The sequence below is a fragment of the Lolium rigidum genome, chromosome 3, assembly GCF_022539505.1.
Source record: "Lolium rigidum isolate FL_2022 chromosome 3, APGP_CSIRO_Lrig_0.1, whole genome shotgun sequence".
In the NCBI taxonomy this organism is placed as follows: Eukaryota; Viridiplantae; Streptophyta; class Magnoliopsida; order Poales; family Poaceae; genus Lolium; species Lolium rigidum.
In genome coordinates this window covers 256553101-256563023 of record NC_061510.1, presented here as the reverse complement: position 1 = coordinate 256563023, position 9923 = coordinate 256553101, and the positions used below count along the sequence as shown (strand labels likewise).

The 9923-nt window shown below is 47.0% G+C and overlaps 1 protein-coding gene across 7 annotated transcripts; it reads right to left on the bottom strand.

The window, feature by feature from the left end:
• Positions 1–638: 638 nt before the first annotated feature.
• Positions 639–4051, bottom strand: LOC124703324. Of its 7 annotated transcripts, none has more exons than XR_007003062.1 (5): positions 3604–4045; positions 3151–3232; positions 1368–1944; positions 1067–1253; positions 639–976 (listed from the first exon to the last, which is right to left on the bottom strand). XR_007003062.1 is itself a non-coding variant. In XM_047235539.1 (3 exons), exons 1-3 carry the CDS (start codon positions 3870–3872, stop codon positions 1430–1432), a joined length of 378 nt encoding a protein of 125 aa, XP_047091495.1. In that variant the 5' UTR covers positions 3873–4051; the 3' UTR covers positions 1411–1429. The 7 variants fall into 7 exon arrangements, 1 of the variants encoding a protein (XP_047091495.1); XR_007003066.1 differs by having other exon boundaries at positions 1368–1444; positions 3604–4038; XR_007003063.1 differs by having other exon boundaries at positions 1851–1944; positions 3604–4036.
• Positions 4052–9923: the final 5872 nt, after the last annotated feature.

Here is a 9923-nt window from a genome sequence, read left to right as displayed (position 1 = left end):
ATGACCACGCAATTGCGCTCATGTCCGCGGCAGCACAATGGGGATCAAACAGGGATGAGAAGGAAAATGTGAAAAAAAAGGAGAAAAGAAACTTGTATCAGACTAGCATACGGTCCCCACATGACACAGAACATTTAGTGTCTGACTTTGCATACTGTTGTCCAAACTCTGCTGCAGCTTTGCACTTAGTCCGCTAGGGGCCTCTCTGGTTCTCTCTTGCTTGATGCTATTTAGGTTTACTGAAGCTTAGAATTTTATTTGTGAACGTTGCTCTTGATCTGTTTATAATGAGTTTGTGGTTTTGATGCCTGTTAAAGATATTAGTATCTTGCATCAGTTATTTTTCTACAATATTAAAAATCAGTGCAGACATTCAACAGAAGAGGTAATCCATACATTCAAGAAAATCATCAAATCAAAGACTAGTACTAATATATACGCAAAATAAAATGAATGCACACACCTTTTTTTAGAGCACGCGCAAAACGTGCCTTATCTCTACTATATAAAAAGGAGGAACTGGTTCTGTTTCCTCCGGTCAGAGGTTTCGTCACACATATTTTCAACTTGACCAAATTGCCCTCCCACCTTGCCTCAAACAATTCAACACGGCAACATCATTTCAGTGCAACAGAATAGGAAACCACATAACCATTCCAGGAAAGTCCAGCACATAATCACCGCGCCACAACATCTCTACAGCAACGAAATTATTCATGGCTACAGGAAAGGAAAGTACACACAGATTTATCGACACGCCATTATGTCAGGGTTACAGGAAAGGAAACCACCCAGCCAAATCAAAGGAATCTGCAGCATTTTAAAGGAAACTGCAGCATTTCAGGGATCTCTCACATTTTAAAGGAAACTCCATCATTGCGGACCAACAATATCGGTAGAATCCTAATCGCCCAACCATGCTTTCTGGTGCGTGCATATAAAGGGTACCTTTAACCATTGTTATGGCAGAGAACTCCTGGAATAATCAGGGAGAGTAAAGGTACATAATCACACCTCTAGGTTGTATGCAGTTTTCAAATTGGTGAGGAAACCTGATGTTTCATACCTTTCCTGATTTGTATGTATTTTATTATCATGAGAATCATCAGGGAAACTTGAGGTGCACTTTGTTTGAAGAACTTCCCCCATCATGTGGATCACCAGAAAAGGTATCAAATTGTATGTATTTTACTCTGATGCGGATCACCAGCTGGATGCACTTTCTTTGAAGAACTTCCCCATCATGTGAGAATCTGCAGTGATCATGGTTTGAACAAATGCCAATCTGTCAGATCATAATGTTTTAATAGTTCACTAATACCAATCTGATATGATACTTGAGGTTTCATGCTTTGAGATCTATTTACCTTACCTCATATCAGATTCCCTAGGAGGCCTTGTGTGTCCGGTCATGATTATTCTAGCCTAATCAATGTAGATATACCTTTCATGGAATTGCAAAATTTCAGAGCTGAATGTATTTTATGAGGTTGATAAATCCGGGAAAAGCACCAAAAGCATTGTCTTTCGAGATGTTTTAGAAGGGTGAAGCAGGTGCAAAATTTCACATTTTATTTGCATCAATGTTGTTGTATCTAGATAACTTGAAATTTTTCATGTTTATGTTGAATCTCTCATCTTATATCTCAGTAGCAAAGTTCATTATGGTACCGCACATCCAGGTATACAGTTTGATCCCCACGGCCAAACTAAACTATCAAATTAGGTTTAAATATTCAATGTTCATCATGGAGCTCAACAGTGAAGAAAGGCAAGCAACATTAAAATAAAGCTAAAATATGGAAACTCAACAGTATAGGCCCATCTAGCATCTAAGCAGAGGCGTCAACCTTTTTAACTTTATTACTAGCCATTTTGTACGACTTAGAGTGGCAACCCCGCCTCGTACAACTGAAGTGCCTTCCACCAACACCTATGTTATTCCTGCAATGTCCACACCAAGGCAACATTAGCATTATCTCCAGAACAAGTTATAGCAGAGTAGCATGGCATCAGGCTACCTACCACTACTGGAGTAAGGATAAACAGAAGTTCACTAAAATGAACAAGTATTATGCGGATAGCTTTTTTTACCATTTATTGATCTTTCGTTGTCAAAATCGATGTTAATTATTTTCCATGGTCATGGTGAGCTTTTCGGTAGGATATTCAGGGTAGAAAAATTGTATCATAATATGGTCATGCGGATGGCTTTATTATGCTGAAGCAGAGAACTACAAGTTCAGATCTGGAGTCGAACTTTGAGTGAGAGGATGCAAAATGATTTCAGCTATCAAATTTGTTTATTTGTATCTAGAAGCTCCACTGTTCTATCTCATCTGTAAGATTTTGGAGAATTGAAGGATTTCCTTGACTTATCAAGGGTTTACAAAGGTCGCACATCTTACATCGTAAGAAGTGCTCTTGTGAAGTATATCTGTTGAAAACTTCTTTTTGGCAATAGTATAGTATTTTGACTGTTCTTTGCTTATTGATCTCATTCAGAAGTTTATTTTTTTCAGGTTGCAAACGATGGATGCACCCTCTAGGCCACAACTCATTTTCTTGTTTCCTAATTGTTAGGTTAATCACCTGTTGTACTTCCTTTTGTGGTCAGATAGACTGCATATTATGTTCTCCTATCTGGAAATAACTTGGACGAGATCTTATTTTATCTCTGAAGAATTAGTACAGCATAGGATTGGTCGAGGGATATGCCTCCAGGAACTCATCCAAACTTGGCCCGGCTCTTTCAGGCACCCTCTTGTTTTATTACTTCATACCTTGTCTTACGAATTTACTCATTCAAGACTAATAAATATAACCAAAATCCTCTATTTTCATATTGCTTCTAGGATTTGACGGAGAGGATACGCTGACACGCACGCTTTTTGAGTGGCCACACTTATGCCCCTCACTGTTAGAATGCAAGCACTATCAGATTAGCTTGTACTTATCTCAATACAATCAATAAATTAAACAAAGAGACACTTTTGTATGATGATAGGGAAGACCATAAAAATGCATGGAAAGCATAGTAAGGAAATATTGTCGCCTCCATGCATGGTAAGCACAAAATGATTTTTCCACACAAATTAGCTACTTAGTTCAATACTATACTTAAAAAAAGGAAAAGGGAAGGATACTCACATGTCTTTAGTGAACCCGTCCCCAATTGTCCATGTTTCTTGTCACCAAAATGCAAAGTACATCCCGTCGTAATGTACTTATTCTGTATATGCATAATTGGCAGCTGCTAATTAGCATTTAGAAAGGTGCCGCGACCAGTCAAGATATGACACCCTTGGATCATTCAATTGCAATAGATTTCATGAATTCAACAATACCATACTCCTATTTAAACAGTTCAAGTACAGAAAACTAAATCAACATTGCAGACTTTTTTGCATATACTTTGATAGTGCAGGAGGGCAGCACAATTCAAATAGCCACACGATAATTCTAAGATTAATAAATAATAATTGTTAGACAATTGTATGGGTATATTAGCACAAACACCAAACCATCCCATCACCAGCAGAGAGATGCATCACACTATATTATGCAAGCCATGTCGATCTGGAATTTTAATTGGTAATTTACCTGCACGTAGAGTACGCTCTGCGTCTAGAGGCCGGAGTTGTGGAAGTGGAAGTGCTTGTCACCACGGTAACGGGGGCGCCAATGTGCGGGTTCATGACGCAGTCGATGGCCTCCTCCAGCCGCGGCTTCGGCACGCCCGCCACCTCCATGGGGGTCGACAAGGGGTCTCGGAGCAGCCTGCTAGCTGGAGTCGTCGGGGGGCATCGATGATCTGGGCGGAGCGAGCGTACATGCCCCCACGTGACCGACTGCGGCGATGAGCGGGACATCCATGGAGCGGCGCGCTATTTCTGCGCAAGGAACGGCGAGATGGGTCCTGTGGAGGGTATGGGCGAGCCGTCGACGGGAGGAGATAGCGGCAACGGCGGGGAAGCAGGGGACGGGGCAGGCAACATGCGAAGGCTTGCCGAGAGAGAGGTTCGATTCAGTAACTGAGAGGATAAAGTTAGCCTGTGGTGCATTTTTTTTCGTTGCTAAATTGGGCTTGCTATGTTCCATCTGGATCGCTAGAAGTCTGGAAGGACTGCTTCGCGCCTGTGTAGCAACCACCTTAGAGCATCTCCAGTTGCGTCCCCCAAAGCGTCCCCTAAACTGCGCCGGATTAAACGTTTGGGGGACGTGTTTTGTTCGTGCCGCGTTTGGGGGACGTCGCTCCCCAGCCGCGTCCCCCAAACGCCTCCCCCAAACATTTAAAATATTTTTTTTGCCATTTTTATTTCAATTTCCACAAACTAATACATAATTGGGTACGTGGTTTCCACAAACTAATACATAGTTGGAACCGTGGTGGACACAAATATAAAAAATTGCAAATAAACTAAACCTAACTAGGCCGTGCATCGGAGGTTTCTTGTGTTCGCTGCTAAGAAAGAACACTCGAGGGCACACCTAGTCACCTAAACTGGAAAATCCAGCGGGAGGATGGTGCCCTTGTTGGTTCTACCGATGAGGCGAACAGGCAGAAACCTCCGTGCACGTATTCGCTACGAAGAAACAACACTCAGTCATCCTCCTCGTCGGTGTTGTCGCCGTGGTAGTCCCTGTCGCCGTGGTAGTCCCGGCGGCAGCGCCGCTCGTCGAAGACCTTGACGCTCATGTCCCTGTTGCCGAAGTAGGAGAACAGGAGGATGAAGCCGGCTCGAGGCCGTGGTGGCGCGCGAACTTCTCCCGGCCCGATGTTGAGGTACATCTTGCCGCGCGCGTCGTAGATCGCGTCGACGATCCACCAGTAGTAGCCGCACGAAGCCTCCCGCAGATGCATCTTGCGCGGGCGTACGCCGCCGACGTACTCGGTGAAGGAGTCCGGCAGCCTCTGGATGCCGCGCAGGTCGCCCTTGAGGACGAGGACGAACTCAAACAGCACGTCCGGGTCCACGTCCATCTCCGACGATGAAGACGACAGCGTGGGAGGCGACGGCGATCGTTCAGCTATGCCGCGGCCACGACCACGACCACGGCCGCGGCCGCGAGGTCGGCCTCCGCCTCTACCAGACATAGCGTCGAGTCTTGTTGAGAGATGGTGGCGGCTAGGGTTTGGGAGAGAGGCGCTAGGGTTTGTGTGTGAGAGGGACGATGAGAGGCGCCCCTTTTATAGGCCGGAGGGAGGCGGATGAGCGGTGGCGCTAATTAACGCCGGCACGCGAGCTAGGCGCGACGGGACGCGTCGCTGCACCCTCTCGCGGGAAGCTGCACCGTCGGCTGCGCGCCAATAACTTCCGTCGCGAGGTAGGCGACGGTTAGGTTAAAATTAAATGTGCCGCTGATGGGTCGGCCCCGCCACTCCCCGCCTCGCTTTTCGGTGTGTCCGGCGTCCCCGGTGCGTCCCCTGTGGGACGGGGACGGGCTCGGGGCGCCGGACACCGTATCGGGGCGCGCCGGACAAAAATGGGCTTTGGGGGACGCGGCTGGAACGCATTTTTTGTCCGGCGCGCCCCAAATCCCTTTGGGGGACGCGACTGGAGATGCTCTTATTTGACCTTTCAGGGCATCTCCAGCAGGCGCGGCGCATTTTAGTGTCCGGAAATGTCCGCGGGCGTCTGTTTGCGTCGGTCAAAATGGTCGAAATCGACCGCGCGTCCGTTTGCATCGTTGGGTGGCTCCAGCGGCACGACACATTTTTTTGCCAAATCATTTTTTTAAACATGAAAACATAATTTACATAGTTTAAAACATGAAAATAAATCCTAAACGCGTGCGCCTACTGCTGCTCTTCGTCGCTGTCGAGCACGATGAGCTCCGGTACCGCCCACGGCCAGTTGGAAACAGGGGAAGCGTACGCCGGGCGCGCCGGCGGTGCTGGAGGTGGAGGCGCCCACGGCTCTGGCTGGGTGGAGGCGCCCAGGGATGCGGCTATGGCGGCGGTGGAGGCGCCCAGGGGTTGTACGGCGGCGGTTGTGGCGCGGCCGACTCCTGTAGCGCCAGTCGAAGGGCTTAATCCTCCGACGGGCCCGGCGACATGAAGCCGGTGGCGTAGCGGGGCAGCGGCGGCTGCACAGGTGGGCCGTTCTCGGAGACGATGATGCCGAGCTTCGCCATCTCGTCGTCCGTCATGTTCTCGGGGAACTCACATTTGCGGCCCTCCTCCATGGCCTGCTGCCATTCCTGGAAGACGACCGCGACGTAGTCATCGCTGTCATCCTTGACCTCCTCGTTATGGTACGCTAGCGCCTCGATGTAGTCGTCGTCGTCGTCGTAGTCGTCGTCCTGGTCGTCGCCGTGGTCGTCGTTGTACTGCGCACGCGTCGATGTTTGGTCACGACGCGTCGGCGCCTGCTGTCTTCGAGGACGAGCCGGCAGTGGATGGTCGAAGGGAAAATCCTTGTCGCCCATGAAGCCCGCCCTCCTCCTCCGATCCCTCTCGGTCGATACATAGGTACGTCAACTTCCAGAGTCGATGGCGTACGCCGGATCGGCGCGGAGGTCCGGCGGTAGGTACCGCCTCCTTCGCCGGATATCGGCGGTCCGATCTGGCTCGCGTGCAGGGACCGGAGGGACGGGCACCCGGCGGCAGCTGAGTCGCACGGCGTCCAGTTCGCGTGCATCAGCCTCCCGACGATGACGGGCAGCGGCACCCTGCCTGCCGGACGCTTCGAAGTCATTCTTCTTCCCCATGGTGTTGCGGCGGTGGTGGTGCGAGTGGAGGTGTGGGCGATGGAGGAACGGTGCCGGTGGAGTTTTAAGGGCGGCCGCGTGCGAGGAACGATGCCATTGATGGCGGCGCAGAAGCCTAGCCGCCGTCCGCCAGCACGCGCGCAGAATAGGCAGCCGCGACATTGATGGTGAAGGCTGCGGCGCAGACGCGGAAGCGATGGCCGCCGAAGCGATGCCCTCGATGCAGGCTCGCTGCCAGGCGGGCCCGGTGGAGACGCGAGCGGATACTTTGCGCGTTCGCGCAGCGTCCGTAAAGACGCAAACGTGCCGCAAATATGCGCCGGGTTTGCGTCTCCGCAGACAGCCCGATCACTTTGTGTCGCGCCGCTGGAGATGGTACCAGACACATTTTCGGTCACGGCGGACGCAAACGGTCGCTCAGCGTCCGTTTGCGTCACGCCGCTGGAGATGCCCTCAGAGCGAGCCGTATATGCATGTCTAGCAACCACACTTCTTGATAACTTTTTATTAAATATATTAAAAGGGAATGGAATATGAGACCAAATGCTAACCTAATACTTCCTCCATACCGGTTTATTGGGCACTATGCATTTCGAGAAAAAATCTTGACTACTAATTTGATCAGTATAATATAAGATATATATCATAAAAATTATACTATCGAAAATTTCTTTTGAACATGAAGCCAATAGTATAATTGTGGCATATATCTCGTATTTTGCTGACCAAATTTATAGTTAAACTTTTTTCTCGAAATGTGTAATATTCCTGTAAACCGGTATGGAAGTAGTAAATATATTTCGGTTAGTGTCATATGAAAGTTCTTGGGCTATGAGACCGATTTAAGTGGCCCCAGAAACAAAACATAACTCCGTAAAAGGAGGCAGGAGTCAAAATACATGTGTTTTACCAAAAGACACGTTAAATTCAAAAGACAAGTCATATATTTTAAAGACGTGCGAACGTGAACACTTACACTGATTTGCTTTGATTTTTTATGGTAAGTTTTGAATTATATACGTGCATTGAGAAATGAAATTTGAGGACCCGTGGCAACGCACGGGCATTTGTACTAGTCTTTATAGAAGAAGAAGAAGCATAATAAATTACAAGAGACAACAACTGATACAGACATTAGCGCTTGCACCCACTCACACCCTCCCGTCCCTCCCTCCGTCTAAAGCCTACCCTCGCGCTATCTCTAAACTCCCTCCTCTCTTTGCTAACTCCCTGGATTCTGGGTCCCTCCCTCCGTCTAAAGCCTACCCTCGCGCTATCTCTAAACTCCTCCTCTCTTTGCTAACTCCCACAGATGGATCTGGATTCTGGGTGGGATTCTTCTGCTCCCGCACATTTCCAAACACCTGTCCAGTCCGGGATGATGTACATAGTTTCAAACTACCTCCTCTCAAGTTTCCTCGCTCGCTTTCTAGCCTCAGTTCACCATCTTTCTAGGTTGGAGTTCATTCCTGGCTCCGGAATGTCCAGGTTGGCGCTGTCCAGGACGTTGAATCAGACCTGCCTCGCATATGGGCATTGGGTGAGAATATGGTCCACATTATCATGTAAAGCATGGCTCCGACTGGTCTGTAACCCATATGCCTCGCTCTCCGATCCGAGGTCCACAGTCTGTATTGCATCGCTAGCCATGCAAAAATCTTGCATTTGACAGGAGCGAAGGACTTCCACACTGATGTGCTCATGCTCCATCTCGTGCTCTCCAAGGCCGATCCTTTCCATCGGATGTGGTCGGGCCTAGTGGCGTCTGTTTCTACCGTGTCCACCGCCTCCCACAACCTAATGCACACATCCTAAAAGCAAATTGTAAAAAACCTCCAAAGGACGGATTATTAGCAGACGGCCTAAAACAGGCCTCGAAAGATAGTTTAGATGAGCCTGTAAAAACTCACCTCCAGTTTTTAATTATAGAGGCTACATGAGCATTCTACATACGCCTTGTACGACTATTTTGTTCGTTGAGATTTTTCTCTCTTTATCTTCGAGCATGACTCTGGACCGTACTAGGCGGCGGCGCCGCACCAAGGCTAGTCTCTACGGCGGATTCCCTTTCCTAATATGCATGCATGCATGCATGCATGACATGTGCGATGACATCATCTAGATTTACTCAATGTTTAAATTTTAAAAACATTTATCTCTCAAACCGCGAACCCATTTAAAAATCCGTTTTCACCGTTGGCTTAGTTTCGAAGAGATCTTCAAAACTAGATCCTATGTTGGTATATTTTGTGAACATTTTTTTTCGTCAGTAATTGCCAGATTGTTATCGTTAACTTACCAGATTATTCACTACTTAGCTTCCGAATTCCGAATTGTAATACGTTGATTGATAGGTTCGTGCATGTCATTCTACACCAATGTAAAGCTCCATGATATCGAATTTGTGTGAAATGATATAATATCTTAGGTCTTAGAGACACTCGAACACCCCTCAATTAGCTGTACATATCATTGTACATATCATTGCAATATTTAAAATGGGTAAAAATATTTGATAACCATATATAATTATTGTAGCAAGTATTCGTTGCTAATTTGATAACCATATTACTATAACCTGGAGATTGGTTTGACCAAAAAACATCCTCGCATCACACTGTAGGTGTGCATACTAATGCATTGTCTATGTAAAACATGTAAAATTTTTATTTAATAACCATGTAAAATTATTGTGGTAGTTGTTCAATTTTAATCTGGCAATTGATGTGATGAAAAAAAATCTTTGAAACATAACAATATGAGATCTAGTTTTGAAGTTCTCGTCGACACGAACGCAGCGGTGCAAACGAATCATAAATTGGATAAACGGTTTGAAAGATAAATCATTTTCAAGTTTCGGATTCTACTGTTAATTGTCAGCGTGAGCTGTCAGACCAGTGCATGGATCCTATAGGGGGAGAGCACCATTTTTTTTGCCGCCGCATGAACTACCACTGTGTGCGGCCCTTTTGTATAGATTTTCCCAAAAAAGAAACCTGTAAGTGTCTGACTTTGCATTCTGTTGTTCAAACTCTGCGGCAGCTTTGCACTTAGTCGATAGTTTCAGTTTCTAGTAGCAAATAAACCTAAACCTGAAGGTGTCGTTTTGCACCGTAGCGTTTCAGATTCAGTTAGGCCTTGGTAGTTTTGGATAGGTTAGCTATTTTCTAGCTCTGCTCGATCTGATTGAGGAGCATTTTGTTGGATTA